Below are 24,073 nucleotides of genomic sequence, written 5' to 3' on the forward strand. Positions count from 1 at the left end.
TAAAATTGCCAATGGCACCACTCATTCTTCGAAAACCAAATTTCATTGGTCTAGGTTTATTTACTTCGTAATTACGAGTTAAAAAATTTTGAACTTCTGATATAAAAATAAAATTTGGTTTTTAAAAAAATTCATATCTGAAATATAATTATTGACTTAAATTTGTGTTTTGCAAATATAGGGTATTTTGCATTATATTGCACATATATTATAATATTTTGCATTGCACATATATTTATCATTAATTTTTTTAATGTGCGAAAAAAATTCATAATTAAGAGTTCAAAAAAATTTAAATGGCGATGTACTTAAATTTGGGCGGAATTTGAAGGGCAAGGCCATTTTACGAGACATACAAAATTTCAGCTCATTTCTACAAATATTTTTTCCGTTACATTGAATTTTCTGTAATCCTCTAAAACGATGCAATTGGGGGCAAATTCACAAATTTCAAAATGTGGACAGTATTTTATGACATTCAAATGCTATATTAATCATGCATTTCTTAAGTCAGTTATTATTTTTCTTGTTGTTGTAATGTAAATATATACATAGTTATTTTTCTTGTTGTAATGTAAGTATATATATATAATATAAAATTTCGCCAATGGTAAAGAAATAAAAAATAAAAAAAGATACTTTGCATTGTCATAATATTTTCTTTACAGACACTTCTTTTAAATACTGAAGATAGTCTCTATCCTTGTAGCAAGCAAGAATTTTCACTCATTGGCGCATATAATGTCACTTACAAAATATAAGAAATTGCTGAAAAAATGGTAATTTTATATCCAATAAATTCTTTATGGAATCATAACTATTATTTCTATTTGTAAGTAATACATAATGTATTCCGTATTTGTTTACTAGAAAAGGGCAATTTATGTTTAAAAAATTTTATGTGCTCAATATTTTTGTAAAAGTCTCAAATTTTATAAAATTAATCGGCCTTAAAGTGTAATTGATGTATATAATAGTAAATGGAATTTAAAAAATCAGGCGTCAATATATCATTAGACAACGCTTTTTAGTATTAATTTGTTTGCAAAATATATTACATTTATTTTCTACGCTTGCGAAAATGAAGAATTCCAAAGGATTGATGAAGTATTGATTAATATTTTGGTTCAAAATTATCTTAGTCATTATAAAATTTTATAATTTTAATTAATATTTATATGAATAGCAGAAGCGAAGCAAATGAAATTTGAAGCAATAAATTTCAATTACTTGAAAGTCGAAAAGAATAAATGACTTGAAAAATGAAATTCCGTAAGAATATCTCTTGGTGAGCAAAGATATTTTATAACAAAAAGAATTGCACAGAATTTCGAATGAAATTCATTTTTAAATTATTACTTCTTTAAAAAAGCTTTGATATTTACAAAGACAAAATATTATTACTGAATTTTTTTTATATAAAATATTTGCGATGCATTTAGTTGATAAATGTCATTTAATTGAATTCGTTTTGTTGCATTTAATTAAAAAAATTCTAATACAAATTTTCGTTTATTTAAATTAAATACTTCTGAAAGACATCTTGTGGAATAATTATTTTCATAATTATATTTGGAGTAATTATTCTCATAATCATGCTTGCGTTTAAATTTTTATTCATATCAAAAGCGTAGTGCAAAAATAATGAAAATTAAAGACATGTAAAATAAAGAAATGAATGAACATTTAGATTGATGTTATGTGATTTGCGTTTCACATCTGTAACTTTTTTATATGCTCATAAAAATAAAATAGTGTATCATTTAATGTTTATTTATGAGTACTTAAGGAATTGATATTCTAATAAAAAAAATGCTGGAATAACACGCAAAAAGAATAAAAATCCGTTAATTTTTTTTTTTTTTGGATAAGATATTAATTCAACGTTAAGTTTATATTTTAAAAATTATAAATAATAAATAATTTTATTTATTTTGCTATTACAGCAAGACTTTCCATTTTGATACTTGCAGCGTAATGCCGCTTTATACTGGAATGAAATTTTCACTTTAAATGTTTTGTCATGCATGAAGTAGCAATCGATTTTAATTTGCAGATTGTAACTTTACTGATCTTGAAGTTTGGCAAAAATAAATTATCAACCTCCAGGAAATATCTAAGAAGCATATATATTAGTGAAAATTTTTACACTTTACGCATCTAAATATGAAAACAATCCTACAATAGAAAATGACAAATATTTCTTGATTAATCATGGTATATTAACTAAAATTTGTACTGTAGGCGATTTCTTTCCTTGTGAAATTAGAGTGTTGTAATTGAAAATTTCAAAGTTTAAGTGTGTTTCAAAGTGTTTCAAAGTTTAAATATGTCGACAACCCCTTGCGAACATCTTAAACACATCAATTTTAGTATCCGTTATTAGTATGAAAATATTTTTAATTTTCATGTACATTGATCGACAACAAAATAAAGCTATGCGACTTTTTTTTTTTTTTTCGCTGTTGTGCACTCTTAATTGCCTGTTTTAATTGATTTGTTGTTTGATTAATTGATAAGAGTAAAATATGAAGGCTTGGCAACAATATGATAACTTTTTTTATTTTAATTGCTAACTTCTGAGAATATTTAAATATATCCTGATTGCAAAAAAATATATATTTTTTTTTTATTTTCACAAATTATATGAACTGCGGATATCAATTTGATGTAATTTGACATTTATAGTGAGTGTGTTGTGATTTTCTAATGAACTGCCCGGTTTTAAATACACTAGTTTTAATTTCCACAAACACAGCTACACTACAAAATTTACAAGGGTTGTGCATAGGGGGAAAAGTTGACCTCAGGAAGTTCCTTTAAGTTCAGTTGTCCCGTTCAACTGCTTGTCTTCTGTAAAACGCCACAAGGGGGCGCTCTCTGCTCAAGGGGTAAAAGAGGTGCTACATATTAAAGAATTATTGTATTTTATTTTTTATGAATAGAATTTATTGCTAATTGAATTTCAAATAATTGCACTCTAAAATCTTTCAGTATTTGAAATAATTAAATAATTGGGTTAACTTAGTATGATCAGGAACCACCTACAAAATGCATATTTTGAAAAATGATTGTTTTGTAAAGCACTGCAAACGCTAAATGCCTGATTTTTCAAAATTACTTATGACACTATTAGGAAGATTTAAGTTCAGTTGTGTTCCCAAACTATGCATATTTCGGTACAGTTAAAAAATAGTGAACCCAAAATCAATAGAATAGGGATAGATTCTCGTTTGCACAATTATGTCCAGTTGTTGGTTATAGAATAATGGTGAGGTTTTTCTGCTGCAGTATTTGTTAACGATTCATATCTTGAAGAGATAACTTTAGTTTTTTACTTACTTATTCAACAATTTAAATCCTGCTTTTTCTGAAAAAATTACCTCTCCCTCTCTTATTTTTTTTTTATTTATTTTTTTTTTTTTTTGTATTTTTATCCTTCTCAAGAGTTGCTTTTAAAAAATCCCCCCTCACCTTTTTTTTTTTTTTTTAATGTTTTGTAAAAAGGTTTTTTAGTGATATTTTGGTTAAAAACTATACAATCGTTTTGGTAGAAATTAAAATAATTGAAAAATTTAATTCAAAAATATATAATTCATCAACAGCTCAGGCGTGAACCGCAGGTGTTTCCGTCATACCCATAAATATATAGTGTCTGCATCAGAAGGGGAAAAAAAAAAAACTTTATTTACATCAACTAAATCATCCCATTCGTAATATAATTCCGATAATGGATTTGTAGCTTTAGAAATCTGTACAATGGAGAAACGCAAATGAATAAATTAAAATATTTAATTATTTTCATATATCATTATTAGAATTAATTTTTATTTTTAAAGAATTTTAATTGAATCGGTCGTAAAACAATGGATGAGAGTAATTTTACTAGAAAGTATGTTATATTTAAGAAAAAATGTGAAAAGGGTGCATTTGTCACCTTAGAGTGCGAAATGTTAAAATAAAAATAAAATGCTTAATGGATATTTCGTTCTTAAAAAAAACAATCCCTTGCTTTTTTTCCACCCTTTTGTTTTGGCGTAGCCCTTCTACTAGACTTTTCGATTTCACATGAAACTGTAGTGTTTGCACTCGGTACTGTTTCCTTTAGAAATCGCCAAATGCTCGCCAATGTTTTATCTGTCGGCAACCCTATTGAAAAGGGACTACGGCATTTATCGAGCGCTGTGACGGAATGGCGTGGCGGATAGGAGTTGTCTTTGCGTCCTAATCTACGCAGCAGCAAGAGCTTAAATGGGTGCACCTTGACGAATATTGCGAGCTTTCTATTCATGAGACAGGTGAGTGTTTTAATTTAGTTAAGAGGAAAACATTGTCCAGGTGTAGATTTGTGCCCTAGTCGAAACACTTTTCTGCATCGTCCTTCCTCAATGTTTGTTTGGAGAAGGAGGAAGAGGGGTGGGGGGAGGAGATCGGCCATTATTTTTCCCAATACTTGCGATCTGAGCTCTTTTCAGATGACGATGCAGCCTTTTTGCTGTAAATGTTATAATCGATTGATCAGTAGAGTATCAAGTTTCCTGCTAAACCATGAAAATTGCTTTTTTTTATAAAAAAAAATGCAGTTATATTATGGACTATCTAGGACGCATTTTTAGTTGTGTATTTCCCTTCTAATATCTGAGGATCAAAACGCTTGTAAATAACGATCGACTGGCTCGCTTGCTTGTTTTATCGATAAATGTTATATTCTCTGCATTTGAGCAATAATTTGTATTATTTCTAATGCAAAATAATTCTAAAATATTATGAAATAATATACTATTTATTATAATTTCTATGGTGAATTTTCAAGATTAAATTACCTTTATTTCTAGAGTGATATATATATGGAAGATTGTTAAAAATGGAGCATTTGTCCCTTAGTTTGAAACTAGATATTCTTTTATCATTATTGAAGGTAATATCTTAATTGGAATAGGATTATATTTATTATTGTAAGAGGTAATCATATAAGGAAAAAAAAATATTTTTTTTATGAAAAAAAAAATATTTGACTGTTAAAGATGTATTTTTTTTTCTCATTAAATATACCCAATGGATGCTGATGTAAATAAAATTGCATTATGAAATTTCATAAGAAAACAAGCACTGTTTGTCTGCTACAAGATCTTGTTACTCCATCTGATTAGTAGCGATTCTATAGGAATTAGTTATTCTTGAAAAAAATCATTTCAAATTAGATGACTTAGATGGAAATTTGGATTTTTTTCTTTTCTGATACCAATTGTCAGCTGAAAAAGAATCTTTTTGCTGTAGTTGCATGCATCATTATATTTGTCTTCCATTTTTTTAAAGATTTTATTTACCTTTTTTTAATTAAAATTAATTCCTATCATTTTTTCTGGTCTCTTTTAACCAGATATTTTTTAAGTGTCTTTTACAATAATAAGAAAAGAGATATTAAAATTACAGTCAATAAAGTGTACGAAATAGTGCGTAATTTTGCATTTTTCTCTGAGAAAGTTATAATGAAATTTTTGAAAGTTCTTCTGCAATCTACAAAAAGATTACCTGATGCAACTGAAATTTTAAATTTTACTATTAAGTATTCAATGAAGTAAAAATTTGGAAGATATTATACCTATACGATGAAATTGATCATATGTGTTATACAGTAAACAATCCAAGACAAAAAACTCTACTCAGTGGCACGACAGTCCATGTGGGCCAAGGTTTACAGTTCCCATATCTGCTTTTTTGACTGAGGGCCCTGGGGTGCAAGGCATGTGTCCTGGTTAGGCGATCAACCTAACCCGGACCTCCAGTGTTTAGTTCCCAAACATGCTTGGTCCTCAGTTTATCGACCCACTGAAGGGACGAAAGGCTGAGTCAACCTTGCCCAGCCCGAGGATCGAGCCCCAGACCTGTGCATTAGGAATGCAAAGCGCTACCACTATGCCACAGGACTTCAAACAATCCATCTATGCCTAATAAAGGAAAATACCTTTCCTAAATAAATTTCTTCTTGCCTTGCCAAAAAGTTAAACTTTCAATGGGAAAAAAAGTATTTCTAGAAAAAGATATTGCATGCGAGAAATTTTCACTGGAAGCATTTGAGAATTTAAAAAATATATATATTCATCAAAAGACTCAATACTGTGTAATAGAAGAAAAATTAACTGCAAAAAATAACATAATATAGAAGAAATGTATGTGAAGGTGATATATTAAATGCGGATATCAAATCGTATTTATTGATGAAATATACATAGACAAATATTTATGGTAAGCACTGGCGAGATACCATTTCAGGAACTGAAATAAATATTATTTCAAAGATTGACTTGTTATACAAACTGGTTTGCTTACAGAATTTATACCAGTGCTCAGTTGGTTTTCAAAGTGTTGATCAATAAAGGAGATTACAATAACTAAATTTACTTTGGAGATTTTGAGATATTGATACTGGGAAAAAAATTATGCCAGATTTATAAGCTAAGAGTATAGTATGTATGGACAGTTCTCCACATAATATGTAGATTGTAGGTCTGAGACCTACAAAGTACAATATGAAGAATGTGAGGATTGACTGGCTTGCAAAGACTTTAGTACCTTACGATATGCAAATGCTGAAAGCAAACCTATTATCTAATAAATTACAACTGTGCTTGTAAAGTCATATATAAGATTAGTCATATAATTAAAGAGTTCAGGCATAATATTTTGTTTCCTCATCTTTTTACCATTCTGATTTTTGAAATTATTTGTTCTAATTCTGTAAAACTATATCTTGAAATTGAAGAAAGCAGCAGATATTAATTTATTAGATACATGACACATAGTAGAAAACGGTTATTAAATGGCTAAGTGCATAGGCAAATGATTCAGATTTTAAGAAGCAACAGAAATAGAAATGCAGGTGAACTTTTATTGAGATGTGCACATTGCATGCAAAATAAAAGTTTATATAATAACAGAAACTGAGCAATGAGATAAATGGTTTCAAAATAAATTGTCTAAAAAATTTCGACAGGAATTGTATAAATTCTTTGACAATTTTTGTTGTTCTAGTAATTCTGAAAAAAACATTCCAATTAACTTTGATTTTGCTATGATTAAAATGTCTTAAACTGTTTTTTGTTAATTCAATATAATTTCAGAAGTGAAAAGCCTAAACTAATTAATAAGTTTTCCTTATAATTTGAGTATTTTGTAAATATTTATTTTTATATAAATATTAGTAATATATTAATTAAAAAAATTTTACAACTCGCTAAATTTAATTTGAATAGAAAGATCTTTTGAAAAATTTGCCCAGGATTGAGCCATTTACATCGTGAATATGATTTTAATCAAATGATTTACACTATATGCAATATGCTGTCTTGTCATTCAGGGACAATGACAACTTACTAATATGTTCTACATAAAATTTCAGAATTATTTTCTTAAAATTGTCTTATCATTGCACTTTAGTGTTTTAATGATGAACCTTTGTAAGTTATTTTATCATTATATTGTATCCTGTTCCAAACTTAATTTTCCTGCCTTATTAGATGTTTATCAAGAACTCGCAACATTATTAGTTAACAAATTTTTAAATATGCTTGTACAGTTGTTTTTGATTGCAACTTCAGTCTTACTAAAATCTTAATAGTGATTATTGTGAAATATAGAAGTCATATAAGCAGTAGTAGGATTTACAGTCTACTAAAATAATTTCTCTCCCCCCCCCCAATTTAAATATTGGTTTTGTTGCAAATATAAATGTGTATATATTGTTAATATCTGAATATACAGATGTGCAGTTGAATTATTAAAAAAAAAATGTGAATATTTTTATTTTTAAACGTTGCAAGAACTAATGAGGTTTTAGAAAGCATGAGTAAATTACAAATTGGATTTAGACAAAAATAATTTTTAGATAATTTTTTTGTGTGCTAATTATTACTTCTGCATTTAAGAAAAGTATATTTAGCCAAAAATAAATATTATAAATTTAAAAAAAATTCATGCATAATTTTTGTTTTTTTATTCTGCATGTAATGGGCTCATAAATCATTTATACATATATTTGCTCATCAAAACTGCTTTCTCTACCAGCTTGTTTTAATTCATAGAAAAATGTTTTCTTAATCTTTTAAAAATCAAAAATGACCTATCGTGTTTAATTTGAAATTCAAAATAGTCCCATTTGGAAAAATAGCCCATCTAGTTTTAATTTGAAATAAAAATTCTCTTGTCTTAAAATTCCTCCCTATTCTCTACCTTTCCCCTTTCTTGCTGTCATTTATTTCTATGTCTTATTGCTGACTTCCATGCTTAACCCTCTGGCTGCGTAATTCTTTAAAATCATTATTTAGATATGATTTTTGCAAATAAATTTAAATATTTTCCAAAGGCAGTGAACTGATACTATATGTTACACAATAATAATATAATAAAAATCTGTGATCACAAAAAATAAACACTCTAAACTGCAAAAAATGCTGGATGCAACAGAAAATGGACGGATTGTCAACACGTGGAAATGGCAGGATACGCAGCTGGAAGATTAATTACACCTTGATTCATTCATAATTTGGAACCATACTGTTCTCATATATTTAAGAAACTTGATTGCTTACCAAATTAAAATTTCTACAAAATTACTTGTTGCAAAAACTTCTTAAATCATTGAAAATTATTCTGAAATATTTTTGCAAATATTTCTCCCTCCTCTCTCTAAAATAAGAGCATTGTTTATAATTAATAAATAAAAAATAGATGGGATTTTTTTTGTCTTTTAATTTCTTTTTTTTTTCTAAAGTATTCCATAATTTCTCATTATGAAGGTATTGACGTAAACTTTCATGTTTCATTATTTTCTAAGAGCGTGCTAATATTAATTTATTTGCCATAACATTTCCCCTTTATTCACGAAGCACTCTTTGAACATCCAATAATCAGTGTTCTTGAAACTTCTATTGGAAATGTAAAGGAAGGTCTTGTCGGTGAGTTCTCTGCTGTGAGTCCAGAGGGCTCCAAGTTTAAGATATGAAAACACTGTTTAAGTGGGTCTGTTGCTTGTTAAGGCCAAATGCCCTCCCATTAGTGTGGTGTTGAAGTTCGGAGATGACACATGAGTTACAACTCGTGTGTCATCTCGTCATCTGACCAGGGTGCAAAATTATGATATCCACTGTAAAATATCTATAGATTATTAACTACTATGGAAACTTATGAACTCATTGAAACTCATTCATAATATAGAATATTTATGTATATTCCTTATTATAATACTTTGAAAATTCATTTTCCAGTATATGTAATGGAATATGATATTTTTAAATGACATTCTGCTTTTGTCCTGAGTTTTTCATTCACTAGTTGACTTAATAGATGAGATATAAGTTTAAATATTTGATTTTTTTTTTTCTCCCCTCCAGGTACCTGAGTGGGAATAAGTGCAATTCTTCTGATCTAGTGATAAGCAGCTATCTTTTCTCATATTCCATGCGATACGGTTAGTATTTTCATATTTTTAATTAAATTTTTTTCCCGTAAATTTTACATGTAACATCGAAATAAATGCTATCATATGAATATCAATTGTTATTCTTAAGTAAAAAAAATTTATGTGGAAGATTAGTACATCATGAAAATTCATGTTTAAAATTGGACAATTTGCCAAATATATGAAAATTAAAAAATAATTACTTCTTATATTACAATTTTCAAAGCTGATGCTGTAAGGGAAACTTGAATGGGGGGGGGGGAACAAAATTAATCTAATTTGCATTGTATTTGTATGTTTGATCTTTTTTTAAATTGATTATTACAATATTCCTTGTATTACTTTTATCAATTACTTTGAAGAAATGTTGGAAGCAAAAGGAGAAGATGAATAGGTGATTGTGTGTGTGTTCGAGATTATTTATACATAAAAATACTTTGCATACTAGAATTAATCATTGAATAATTTTATTATTTATTATCTCAAAAATGATTTTTACTGAACTGACTTATTTGATTTCAGCTTTGGCGAAGGTGAGCTGTTGCTAGTGCCCTACGCTGTTTAGTCTGTGATAACTTAGCTCAAAAACAAACTCTTGGTGTGGCAACACCTCATCCCCTTTTCACGTTCTTCCATGCCCTGCGCTAGTCGCAGTGGGCAATACCAACGTCTTTCAAGCTCATAGATGCAGGCAAAAATGGATTCGACTGCGCGCTATGGCGACGCATCTGCATCTGCCTTCGGCGCAGCTGCCTATCGCAGCAACCCATCCTACAATTTTAACCAAGAAGGAGAAAATGGAAACTCGGATTCCTCATACTCAGGATGGCAAAATGGCTCAAATTGGTCAGATAATAACAAGAATAACAGGGGAAAGGATGAAAACATGGATCATGACAATAACTCTTTCTCGGGTCTCTTGGGTGCAACAGGTGGTCAAGAGGAGAAAGGCGAACGAAGACCACCGATGCCTCGTCTTGGACTTCTTGGTGGTGGCGAGAGCTCAATGGTTGGAAGCTGGAGTGGAAGTCAAGGGCCTAGTAGTACCGGAGCATGGGTTGGGCGGCCAGGTACTACAGACATAAGTGGAGGATCAAATGCTGGTAAGATTTTCTCATTTTATGTAAGGGGAACTATAGTACTTTGGATCACATTTTTTGCATTTACATTTTTATTTTAAGTTGTTAGTGTCCTATTTTGTGTGAGGTTATTCTATTCTTAATTACCTCATCTATTATCTGTAAGATAAAGAAGCTTAATTTTTAAAGAAAGAAAAACAGCATACTGACTTATCTTGTGTTGGAAGATAGTCCTGTACTTTTCGTTGTACTTTTGTGTCTGTATTGAAATTAGTTCTCCATCATCCTGCTTTCGGATGTGATATGAAAAGAAAAGAACATAATCTATATTTTGTATACATGTTAAAAGAGCTTTTTCAGCTCAGAATGATTTTGCAGTGTCTTTTATTACAAGTAGTCTCAAATATCCTTTCCACCTATCTTTTTCCTTGCTCCATTTCACAAGTCGGATTTTATTGCAGCTGTTGCAAACTTATAAGTCAGGCTCCAAACTTCCTTCTTCATTAATGTTTATTTATTTTTTAAATTATTTTTGCACAATTGCCTACATACTGACCTAAGCAGGACTTGTCATTTTCAGAAAATATATTTGAAGAGTTTTACTTGACATCATATTTGTATTTATCTTTCCCAAACTTCTAAAAAAATCTATTGAATACTAAATTAAAGTGTAAAAATTAATCAGTTAGCATATTTTCTTATTTTTTTTCTTTAGGTAATGGGTTGTGTATGTTGGTTGAAAGTTTTTAGTAATACATATTGAGCTAGACAAAGCAAAGTATAGTTAAGTCATTTAAGTGAAATGTACCTTCTTAACAAAACTTTAACATAAATAGGATGCTAGTTATTAACGTCTTCCGTTTTCTTGATATAAGTACATTTGCATATGAACTCTTCTCATATGATATCAATCAACAATAAATGCAAATGTCATTTTATATTGCTTTACGATGTGCTATAACATCTGTTTTTCAAAATTGATGTGAAATATTCGACTCATTTTACATATGTTGACTCCTACTTGTGTTGTAATGAAAATTCTCTTTTATTTGAAATGTTTTTCCTCTCTTCAGAAACACCCACAAAGCCATCTCAGACTTCATCCTGGGCACAGGCAGCAGGTAAAGGCCTACCGGGAGAACCAACTCAAGAAGCTCCAACATCCTCCCGTGATCGTGCAGAACAAGAAGCCCAGGAGTTCAGGAAGAAGGCTGCATTTAGTCAAGGATGGGGGCAAAATGTAAGTATATTATTAATCTCAAGCCTCTGTTGTCTTTTTTTTTTTTTTAGTCTCAATAGTTGTTTGAATTGTCATGTTAGTGTATGTTGGAACTAAATGCAATAAACTTTTAGATTTCTGATATGGGGGGGGGGGATAACAAAGTTATTAGAAGTAAAGATTTGTGTTCCTGCAGCTACAAAAGGAATTCTTTTTTGTCATTTCTGGCCAGCATGCACGTGATAATACAGTATAATAAGACACTAAAAATGTTTTATGAAGAGTTAGAATTTTTTAAGATTAAATTTACTGGCTATTGCCGTTGCATAATCTGTATCGCCCTCCTACAAGATAAAGATGAAAAAAAGTTCCATAAACAATAGTTATAATTATATTGGCACAAATTCGGCTAATTTTAAGTATATTGTCTTCTTAATGAGTTGTTAGCAGCAAAATTCGGAATTTGACGACAGATGTTGATGCATTTGACGTGGCATCATAACATTTTTATTCTTTTCTAGAAAATTCTACAGTCTTTAAAGTATATGTTACTGCAATTGTCACTAGAGTAGTTAAGTATATTTTCATCAAATTAGTATGGCAGCATATAGTATTTTTGACTGTGGTAAAGCTGCCTGAATTTTGCTGTCTCAAAATACTATATTCAGTCTGAGACAATTTGCCATATATATCTTGAGGGAACTAGTTTGTTGCTGTTATAGTCTGTTGAAGACTGGATTTGATTTTGTTTAACTGTAGATATTTGTAAGCACATATTGTATTTGTGTCATCTTAAATTAAAGTTTGATCAATCTGCGAGTCCACTCAAACTATAACATTATATTATTTAATAAAGTGTGGTTTTAAATGTTATCATAATCATACCTTTATTATAATATGCTTGTGAATATCTTATAATTTGGACAAATTCCTTGTTGCAGGGACCAAGGTAATCATAATTTATGTAATTTGTGGCTTTCAGCTGAAATAAAATTTTAAAAAATTCAAATGCATTTGCTCATAGAAAATGTACTAAAGAAGTAATGTTTGATAAAAACTTGTCATATTTACATAAATTTATTTTTAATTAACTATTAAAATAAATTATTATATTTTAGGGTGTAAACCAAGATACTCCATGGGATGTAGATGACAATACTCAAGATGGCTCAAAAGAGAGTACAACTTGGCGAGCTCCTAACAATGGCACAGAAATCTGGGAGACCAATCTACGTATGAACAAAGGTGGTGCTCCTGCCGTAGCCACTCCCACAACAGCACCACCTCCTCCATGGGGTCATACTCCTGCCACAAATATTGGAGGACATTGGGGTGAAGAGGAGCAGAGTAGCAGTCAGTGGCAGAGTGGAGGTGGAACTATGCCTAACCCCACCCATTGGCCTGATAACAATAATACTGGAAGTAGCATGTGGGGTGGAAGCACAGGCCAAGAAAAACATTGGAATAACAACCAATCTCAGTGGGGAGGTTAGTATTTGAGGATTTTCATGAAATTGAAGCAAATCGGAAAAATTACTCTCATTGTTTTGACGAAAAGGCATTATGTAAATTATTTTGTTTGCAAATGAATGCGAGAATTACATAACAACCCAAATATATCTTTGTAATATTTGAAGTTAAATGTTGTGGCTCTTATTAATCTTTTTTTAATTAATTTCTAAATTGTTGCACGTAGGCAAAAGGGGGAGATTCATTCTAAATATGTTTGAGTAATTCCAAAGGTTCATCTTTCCGAATTAGATTTAAAAAAAAATATATAGTTATTAAGTCTTATAATTGAACTGCTTTAGTTATTTCTAAAAATATTCCAGAATTAAAGATATTTTCACTGTTAAATGTATATGCCTTTTTATTATTATTATTAACTAGCTCCCATCTTGTGCTCTTGCTCTTGCTCATGATATGATCCTCCTAATTATATTCAAGCATGTTATTTACATGAATGTTTCGTCAGTTAAATATAACACTGACACAACTCTTGAAAATCATTAGAAAAATCTTAATAAAACTAGTTTAAATTTTAAATAATTTATTTAACTAAAAAATTGCTCTTGGCTAATGTGCTGTTTCGATTCATGATGCTATAATTTTGGAACTTCAGATCAAATGGGACCTATTTCATTGAATTGTGCATGATTTCATGTTTTAAAAAATTACTCAACGTATTGTTTAGAAACAAGCTAATCTTATGATGCATGAGTGCTATTTCCGTAAATTATCTTGTATCACATGGAGGGTGGTAAGTTGGAAAAAGCAGGCTAGTTTTAATACTAGAAGGCTGCTTTACATCTTTTTGAACCTATCTTGGTGAATTATTCTTGATATATTTTAAGAACTTTTCAGTTTCATCTGTATTGTATCATTTTCATCAATATAATTTCATATATTATACTGATGAAAATAAGAGTTTAAGAAAGGAAGGGGTGGGCGACCATAAACGAGGGAGGGATATGTAATTATTCTACTTTTCAACGACATTGAATACGGCGTTTTCAATGTCCAATACCATGCACGAAGCACATCGTTGGTGAGATGGTGGAACCCGAAACTAATCTATTAACAGCAACCCACCCATTTGGCAGTGCAAACAACAAAGGCTATTTAGAGCCGTGGAATAAAATCATTTACTCACGAGAAAATCTGAAGGATAATGTGAATGTTTTTTGTATCAAGAATGAATTGATCTTTAGATGAATAAGACTTAAAGTTCAGTCGGAAAGACTGTGTAAAAATGCAATGAAAGACAAAATGGTTTGGTAACTCTCAGGTGGTTATGAAAGAACGACCAGTATTGCCCTGGAAAAGTGTCCAAGAAAAAAGATTGGGATGGGGTGTACTAGTCATACTTAGTAAAGCGCGTAGTCGAGCAACACTTCTATGATGGAATGGACAATTAAGGGAAGTGGCTGCATGGTCAGTTCCATAAGATGTTTTTGTCTTTGATTGCTTTCACAACAAAAGCTGCAAACTTTGGTTGTTTTCTGATTTTCTGACATGTTTTAGTGGAGTGATTTCCCAGACATTTGCCACATGTTGCTTGAAAATTGCAATTGCCCTTTGAATGGCCAAACTTTAAACAATTTTGGCAACAAATTGGATCTAGATGCTCTTTAAATTTCTTTGAGCCGAAGCCAAAGTGCAACCTCTTTTCTGTTTTGAGGGGCTGAAAGATATTTGAGGATAGATAGGATACGACAGTGTTGTTTCTGGTGTATTTTATCAGATTTTATTAAAAAAGTTTTTTAAATGGGGTTTAAATATTATTACCTGGGAATTTATCTATTGAATAAATTTTAGAAAAGAAAACTAAAAATATAAATAAAGAATTTTTAATTGAAAAACTTTTTGAGATCTTGCTTATTTTAAATATATAAACCTACTGATTATGGCCTTTTCAGATGGTAGCTCTGAGGCTTCTTGGTCATCCCGAAACCGTCCCCTTGGCAATTGGTCTCCTGCTGCAACACCTAAAAAAGAAGTTCCTCCCTCAGGCTGGGAACCTCCATCACCTCCTCCTCTGCGTCGCAGTACAACTGGTGCCTATGATGATGGGACTGCTGCATGGGGAAATCCACAGAGACAAGGAAAAGTGAGTTGTGCTTCGTAGAATAGTTTTAATGAGAAAGCCTTGCATTTTACATTTTTAATTTCTTTTTAAAAGTTTTTAATGAAAAAAGTATAAATTAAATTGTCTGATTTAGTAATGATATGTATACATTTGAGAAAGAGATGTAATAGAACAAAAGTTAAGTTGGGAAGAAATATGCCTAAATGTTTTAAAAACATCTACTTATAAAAAAAAAAAAAAACAAAAAAAAAAACAGTATAGTTTGGAATATCTCTATTTCTAGTCATATATCGAATTCTGTTAAAAGATTGTGAAAAAATCTTTATTGCATCTCTCAAAACTTCGTAGGTTTAATAAAATTAAGCTATAATTAATAAATGTTAAATTCTATAAAACTGTATAGAACTTAAAATGAAACAAAATAATATTTGCGGAAGTATAGGTGGTCTAGTCAGATGCTATTTATCTAGATCAGAGGTGGCGAACCTTTATAGATCAACATGCCATTTTTTCGGAAGAAATGTTTAATGAGGTATAGACTTGCCGTCAAATAATTTTGATTTGCGATTATTGGGAATATAATAAAACTAATTACTAACTTAAAACTCTTTATTTACTACAAAAAAATACATTTTGCACTGTATAGTAGTAAAGGTTTTAGTTATACGTGTAATTCAAATTAAAGTAACATGTGTGACTTCTGTTGTTGCAGATTAGATGACAAATAACTTATATTAGAATTGTAAGATGTTAATTTTAGCAGAATGCTTGCTGAGTTGGAGTCATCTGCCAAACAGTTTCTAAGAGAGTCTTTAATGTTATTCATCCCTAAAAAAATGACTCACAGGCATAGATAGGTGAAAATATGGTTAAAATAGCATGAGCAGCTTCTCCAAAGAGTTGAATGTCTTTTAATTAATGTCAAATTCCATGTTTCCAAAATTTAGTTAACTATCAGTTTTACCTATATTGCTTGTTAACCTTTCTGTTTCAATTAATTCCAACTTTTTCCTTGTTTTAATAAATTTTTGAATCCATATTGAACTAGACTGGAAATTAATGATTTGTATTTCAAATTCTTCAATTTCCAACTAATCGAATTGGGGCAATTTCAGTTTATGAAATGAAGTCGCACAGGGTGCTTAATAAACTTGGGCGTTTCCGATAATGCTTTGAACTGAGGAAATCTCTCTGAATATTACTTGATTGAAGAATCAATTATGGAAATAAATTCAATAAGTTTTTATTCGTCTGGTTTCTTATGTACATCTAAAGCTTAGAATCCCCCCCCCCCGAATTTAGGAAGTATTTGTAGTTTCTTGTAATAATATCGTTCCTGAAAACATGCAATCCGTGAAACAAAAGCGTGAAGGGACCATCATGACGATAATTGTTTTATTTGTGCCTTGAAGCTTTACATTCAATTCATTGAAATGTTGGCATATGTCTGCAGAATTTTGAGAGCCACATAACATTCAACAACTGTGGATATTGCTCAATTTTCCAGTTATTTTGCTGAAACAGTCTGATTTCTTTCACGCAGTCAGCAAATCTTTGAAATACATTCCTGCAGTTCAACCAGCGAACATTATTTAACATTAGTACACTGAGTTGACTTCACCAACAAAGCTTCAAACTTTAGCTTATTTAAAGTCTACGACAGTATAATGTTGACTATTTTTGTAACTAACCCCATTACATTATCAAGAAATGTTGAACCATAGAACACAAGGCTTGTTGGTGAATAATGCAATGGAATTTAAAAATCAAATGTCCTACGTCTGTTTGAAATGAACGATTTTCGGCTCGCCATATTTGGAGCACCATCAAATCAATTTCTTTTTCAGCAAGCAAATTTTTAAGTTGTTCAAATAAATATGCTTTTTTAAAATGGAGATGGGAAATTTAAAATGGAATGGAAACATTCGCATTTGTTTGTAATACTTCATACTGAACTTTGTTATTTTGAACTAAAATGCAAACCATTTTGATTGGTGGCATGCCCAAAATATTGTGTTGCATGCCATAGGTTCGTCATCCCTGATCTAAATTATGCAGAGTCACATTTGACTGGATATCAAACTGGGAGATGTAATTTTTATGAATTATTAGTTAATTCTCTGGAAGAGATTTTAGTAAATATCAGGAATATCATTGGTGCAACATATTAAGAATGGCTAAAAACACTATTTTAAATGTTAATGCATAAAATGAAGAAGGATTTGTTTCTCTAGGGATAAATCATTCAAGAAAAATGTTTTCTTAGGTCATTGAGGTTTATGATTTTTATTAGAAATTAAAGATATCATTATAAGAACATTATTAAAACAAATATTAAAAATTTGAACTAATTTTTAAAATTGGTAGACAATTTTTGTATATTTATTACTTCTGATACTTCTTGGAAATTTAAATACACTAAAAGTTTGCTTAAAAATTAGGTTTAACAATATACACAAAATAATTATGCCATAGCTGTAATGTTGATAAAAATGCTGTATCAAAATAAAAGTATAGAAGCTATCCGAGATCTCTTAATTTTTATATTGGTCAGCATAATTGCTATTTGTATTACATAACTGTTCAGAAAATTATTGAGTAAAAAAAAAAAAAAAAAAAATACTATGCTTGCAAACCAGTATCACTGAGATGGAAATTTTAAGAAGTTGAAAAGTTATATTTCATTGGAAGTTATTGATCTAAAATCTAGTTAGAAGACGTCTTAATTAATATTATTTTAGTATTAACTATAGTTAACACCCTAGTTTTTCAAAGGCTTTCTCTTCTTGTTTGTCGGTTAATGTTCTGTAGTTTTATAGAAACGTAGCTTCACTGAGTAGACCTCTAATTACCAGGTGTCCCACTGGAAAGATATGCCGACTGCTAAACCTATTTCTGGTGGGATGCCAATTGGCCCAAGTGGAATGCCAGGTATGCTCCGTATTCCTGGCAAAGGTGGAGACAATGGCAGCTGGACGAAGCCTCAACCAACTGGTACTGGTCGCAATTCTTGGCAGGATATGCCCACTGGTTCTATGGGCAATTGGAATGATGACCCAATGAAGAATGTCTCTCAAGCTGGCCAATATGTGGGATGGAATGATCCCAATAACTCTGTTTGCTGGGGTGCCAAACCAAAAGCTAATTCTAACTGGGCTGATGGGCAAGTGGATACAAGTTCCTGGTTGGGACCTGCTAAACAGGTATGTTTATTAATCATAAATGAACAGTACTTAATTCTTTCAATTGACCATATAAACTTTTTATCTCTTCATGTTCAGTTGTAATGCAGATTATTTGCATTTATTTGTAATTTTTTTTTTTTTTTTTTGCATAGGTTTTAAAAAAAGCCATTTCAAAAATTATAAATTATGCAATTTAGTATTTTTAAAAAAGTTCTGGCAGCTAAACTCTTGGACCTTAAGTAATTGGCCTCTTGGAGAGTTTAACTAGTTGCATTGTTTCTTTTTTGAATTATTGCTTCAGACTTAAAAGGACCAGTAAATTGCAATATAATTATAATTTAAAGTTTGTTCTATATATATGTTCATTTTGACATTTACAACCATTATTAATATTTTGTACCTTTCCATTTTGTTTAAAGCTTCGTCAACTAAAGGTTTCAGTCCCAAATGAGGTCAGTAAAAAATTGATTGGCCAATTTTCAAGTATTTTTAAGCAAAAAATAAGAACATTTTAATATGGTACTATTTGCTTGAAACTTATTAAATTTTATCCAATTAAAATATTTATTGGTATTGTCTGCCTCCCTAAATTTTCCAGCATATATGTTTGTAGAATAATAGAGAGATGAAGTTTAATTTTGAATTTACCTCAGTGGTAATTTAATTGTTATATGTATGTATTTTCTTCACAAAAAAGTACAACAGGAAGAGGAAGTGAGTGACAAATGGTCAGGAGTTTTTAACTTTCTAGAACTCTACGAGATATTATTCAAGTCTGATTCCAAGAAGATGCTATGATTTAAAAAAAAAAAAAAAGATATTACTTACATTATTGGTTGTGAGAATGAGGAAATAATGTTGAAAGAAAAGGACGAAGTCAATTTACAAGGAGTGTTCAAATGAAAAGGTACGAACTACACTGTGGATATAAATGAAGACTTTATTCAAAGGCCTGAGCACAGCAATCCCATTGATTAATGAGCTGAAGGATTCCTTGTTCCCAGAATTCCTGTGGCCATGACGAGACCCAGTCTTTCACAGCGTCCTTGAGTTCACCATTCGAGTTGAAGAGCTTCCCTTTCAGATGTATTTTCAGGGGACCAAACACATGAAAATTGCAAGGCGATATATCAGGGCTGTTGGGTAGGTGGGCGAGTTGCTCTCACTTGAACTTGTCCAGTTCCACGTGTGTGACCCTGGAGACATATGGATGTGTGTTATCATGGAGCAAAACCACATCCTCCGTGAGTAGTCCCAGTCTTTTGCTTTTGATGGACCTACGTAGTCTTCAGAATGTGTCGCATTACACATTCTACTATGCCTGTGCCATCCTGTCTTCACATGCATTGCCACGTCAATTGGGCGGTGCTTTTTATAAGAGCCTCTGCTCTTCTGCACATGCAGGTGCCCGCACATGCTCCAATCTATGCTGGAAACTCCAGTCGCATCCCTAGATATTTCACTATGTTCTCGCATAGCAGCATAAGCAAATATATTAACAGTTACATTGTTATGACGTTTCGTACCTTTTCATTTGAACATCCCTTGCATAACTGGATTGGGGACACATTTTTTATTATTGCAAATTAATTATTGCTTGAATTCTAAGAACCAGTTAGTTTTTATATTGTGACAAAGAATTAAAATATCAGAATGGCAATTAAATTTACACAATAAATAAAGTGTTATCTTCTAAATTTTGATATCATAGGAGAATTAGCACATCGAAAAATTATAAAAAACAATTCCTTTTTAATCAATGTATTAATAAATTTACTTTTTATTACTTTTATTTACTTTATATAGCATCAATAAGCTTCTTAAATTTTTTGTGTTTGTTAGAATTTTAAATTAAGTAACATTGTAACATGTAGTGTTCAAATTTTTTATCGACATCATGCCACCATTCATGGTTTTTTAGTACTGAATTATCAACATTATCAAGCATAGCTCTCAATGTAAGAATGGACATACCTAAATTCTTGAAATGCGATTTCTTGCATAGAGTAGATTTTCATTAGATTTAAATAATTGTTTGTCATCAAATGAAATTACTTATATAAAGGAAGAAAACATAAATGCTATAGCTATCAAATTGATATAATAGCAAATAGGGAAGAAATTTTATTTACAGTAATGGAAATTTTATTTGAAGTAAAGATGTGATTGTATATTTTTTTTGTGTGTTCGTTCTTGCATTTGATTTGAATTGCATGCTTCTTGCATTTAAAAAATAATTTAAAACTGAAAAAGTTCTATGTTATTTACTCTTTTTTTACTATTAATTAGATAATATCTGTTCATTATAAAAACATCTAGCAAAATGCAGTATATTTGAATTTAATTAATTTCTAATGTATTTGTTGAAAATTTATGTAACAGTTCAGTTTTAAAACACAAACAAATTTTAACGTTCCCTTCCCGTGTTAGATGCTTAAAAGTTGGAATGTAGAATGCAAAACAACTGTAAGATATTTAAATTGTATTATTTCGCTGTTATGGAATTCATATTTAAAAAAGACAAAATTGGACGCCTCAAAATTTTATCGCATTCTGTTCATTAAAAGTTTTATCCGCCTTTCTTCCGCATAAAAATATAAACCTTAAATAAGGCTGTTACTGCTTTGCATAACATTGGAAAATTATAGTTAATGAATGTAGATATTTGATATGAACCTATCATCTTTATTGAATATATTGCCTGATCTTTGGTGATTACTCCCTGTCATTTAACATTAGGTACCTGAAAAACAAAGTTGTGTTTTAGACATGTTGCTTCCGACTGATTAAAACCTAAATTTGATCTAAAACTACAAATGTAGTCACAAAATCGCATAACAAATTTTATAAGTTTAGGTCATTGCATTTTTGAATTAGAGCATTTAAATGCTTGTCGGAACCCTTTCAATCAACCTGTTGATGGATTTACTTGCAAATTCAATAGGTATCTATACTCGGGTTGACTTATATGGCCAGGCAGACTTCCTTTTTATGGATTTCATTCAAAATTTAGCAGAAATCTACAAATTTGGTGTAAAGATCTTTTGTTGAACTTGGATGGGCATAAAATATAGAAATTATCAAAATCTCAAATCATTTGAAAGTTATAATATTTTTATTATATTCTGTATGCAAGGAAGGAGAATAATTGATTTTAATAAATCAATTACAAACTATAAACAATTGATAGTTTTTCAGTTATTCATTTTGAATGTTGATATTCTTACAACTGTTAGCACTGCTTTTATATCACTATTTGTCTAAATTGTGTATTTGTGCTTGAAATTTATAAATTTTTTTAAAGGGTGGCAAGCCTTTATGTAAAGACATTGTACATGCCAGCAAGCAGTTCAGGATTCTTACAGAAATGGGCTATAGAGTAAGTAGTCTTTTAAATTCTAAATTAAAAAATTTCATTTGACATGTAATTGCTCAACTTAGTTTACACCTTAAATATCAGTTAGTTTATATAAATTTTCTTTTGCAGTTTCCAAATAACTTATTATTTAGCTATAAGATTGGCAACTCCAGTATTTTTTACTATCGGAATGCAAATGATAATTAAAATATGCAAGTGCATTCTGATAGAATCATAGTTCTGTTTCTTTTTTTTTGGGGAAGGGGGGAATGTTTTGAAATCTAAAAACTGTTCTTTCATAGTAAATGAAAAATGAGATTTTTTATAGAAGTCTTTCATTGTTTTAATTTCATCTGGAGGTATTTTTGAGCATTTAAATGAATTTCAGTTTTTCAAGACATCCATAAATTTTTTCTTTGTTGCTATTATTTACATTTCAATAAAAATTGCTCTTTCAATTGTTTATCTTTATTGATTGTGAGAAATTTGCAGAGTTTGTTTTTGGAAAAATGAAACAAAATGATGGTAAGGTGCATTTGTCTTTCCCAGACCGATGAAAGAGCATTTATGCTGCGATTCACCTAAATTCCATAACTACCAGCTGCATATTCATGGATACGATATTGCAGTAGCCATTTGATTTATAGTGCAGAAGCAAGTCTAATAAATGCAATTGGATCTTGTTGCTCCAAAACTCTTGGTCAAATATACCACCTAGTTTCATCTTATTATTGTAAAATCAACTCAAGTGCTGGTTGTGCTTCATATGTTTGATTCCAGTGAAGACAATATAATGTGGAGTCGAGTATAAAATTACTGAGGCAGAAACTATAGATTCCTAATTCTCAGAATATCAGTCATTCCATTAGTTAGTAATATTCTTTTAAAATACAGGTGACTATGTCTTCTCTACATCTATCATATTTATGAAATAACTGGCAAAACTTAATGCTGTAGCCGTAGTCACTGTACAGGTTTCATCAATTTTTATTCATAATGCATATATAGATCATCAGTGGTCCCTCTGCTCTTAATTGCTATCCATTTTCAAGAAAAAATGCTTCTTCTTTTTCTCTCTGTGAAGAGGGGGGGGGGGTTGAGGGCATGAGTTCCCAGTTACAATCACTGAATTAAATATTTAGTGTAGGGATTTTGCCCATTTTTATTTCATATGAAAGCTCATGGGCCCTAGATATATCAGCAGGAATATGTCTACATTCCAAAAAGATATATCAAAATAACACCTAGTCCTTAGCAGCTTGGCCGAATTTCATCACTTTGCAATTACTGTTAATCATCTATCATTTTAATACAGTTGTAATTTAAAAAGATTCCTTCTTTTATTTTGATAAGACATATTTCATAAAATTTAATCCACAAGACTATATTAATTATTACCATTGCTATTAATATGATCAGTAGTTCGAAATTTGTTAATATTTATAAGATTAATTTAGGCAAGTGAGTTAACTTTGATATATTGCATCATATCATAAATTTAAATATTTTGAAACTATAATTACGTAATTATACTTTTTATTTTGTATTATAATGATAGACTATTTTAATTGGTTTGCCATGCTTTACGATGCCTGCGAAAATTTAGAGTATAGTACAAAGGTTATACAGTAAAAAGGATTTTATTTTATTTTCTTGAAAATGAAAAGCATTGGGCAATGGATGACCTAGGATGAGAAATCTATGAGATTTTACATAGTGGTTGTGATTATTAAACTCAATTGTAAATTTTTTCCCCATAAAGAATGTACAATGAAATAGTGTTTTTGTTTTTCTATGTCTCTAGAAAATGGTAGCGGAGGATAAGTGATTTTTGATCATCTATTTAGATGTCTTCATCAGATACTAAAAATGGTTAAATAGGGCCAGTAATTGAAACTGGGCTGTAGGTTATTTGATTTTTCTAATTTTAAATATATAAAAACTTTCACAGAATTTTCTTAACTCCACTTGTTTTTCACATGTTCTTTCTTCACATTAAGAACCTAAGTTTGTTTTTATTGCTAAGGACAAAGTAGTCTTCTGAGTTAATTATTTTTAAAATTTATTTAATGTAAGTTATGATGACACAAAGATTCGACTGCTCTCTTCGTTTTGAAATTCTCTGATATACAGTATTATTATATTAAATAGCATAGTCAAATAAATATTTACTTTTATTTCTAAAA

At 30.2% G+C, this 24,073-nt stretch overlaps 1 protein-coding gene across 6 annotated transcripts in view; it reads left to right on the forward strand.

The window, feature by feature from the left end:
* LOC129981158 (protein Gawky-like) overlaps positions 1 to 24,073 on the forward strand; it is a 67,217-nt gene that overhangs the window by 16,313 nt on the left and 26,831 nt on the right. Inside the window, exons 1-9 of one of the 6 annotated variants that reach the window (XM_056091867.1) lie at positions 4,127 to 4,298; positions 9,390 to 9,466; positions 9,980 to 10,560; positions 11,610 to 11,776; positions 12,874 to 13,243; positions 15,175 to 15,365; positions 18,185 to 18,547; positions 18,949 to 18,981; positions 21,834 to 21,908. In XM_056091867.1, the coding sequence (XP_055947842.1) occupies positions 10,143 to 10,560; positions 11,610 to 11,776; positions 12,874 to 13,243; positions 15,175 to 15,365; positions 18,185 to 18,547; positions 18,949 to 18,981; positions 21,834 to 21,908 (1,617 nt within the window). In that variant the 5' untranslated portion in view covers positions 4,127 to 4,298; positions 9,390 to 9,466; positions 9,980 to 10,142. Of the gene's footprint in view, positions 1 to 4,126; positions 4,299 to 9,389; positions 9,467 to 9,979; positions 10,561 to 11,609; positions 11,777 to 12,873; positions 13,244 to 15,174; positions 15,366 to 18,184; positions 18,548 to 18,948; positions 18,982 to 21,833; positions 21,909 to 24,073 lie in introns of those variants that run through there. The other 5 variants (XM_056091863.1, XM_056091865.1, XM_056091864.1 and 2 more) reach the window with 5 other exon arrangements.

The sequence above is a fragment of the Argiope bruennichi genome, chromosome 8 (genome assembly GCF_947563725.1).
Source record: "Argiope bruennichi chromosome 8, qqArgBrue1.1, whole genome shotgun sequence".
Taxonomy (NCBI): Eukaryota; Metazoa; Arthropoda; class Arachnida; order Araneae; family Araneidae; genus Argiope; species Argiope bruennichi.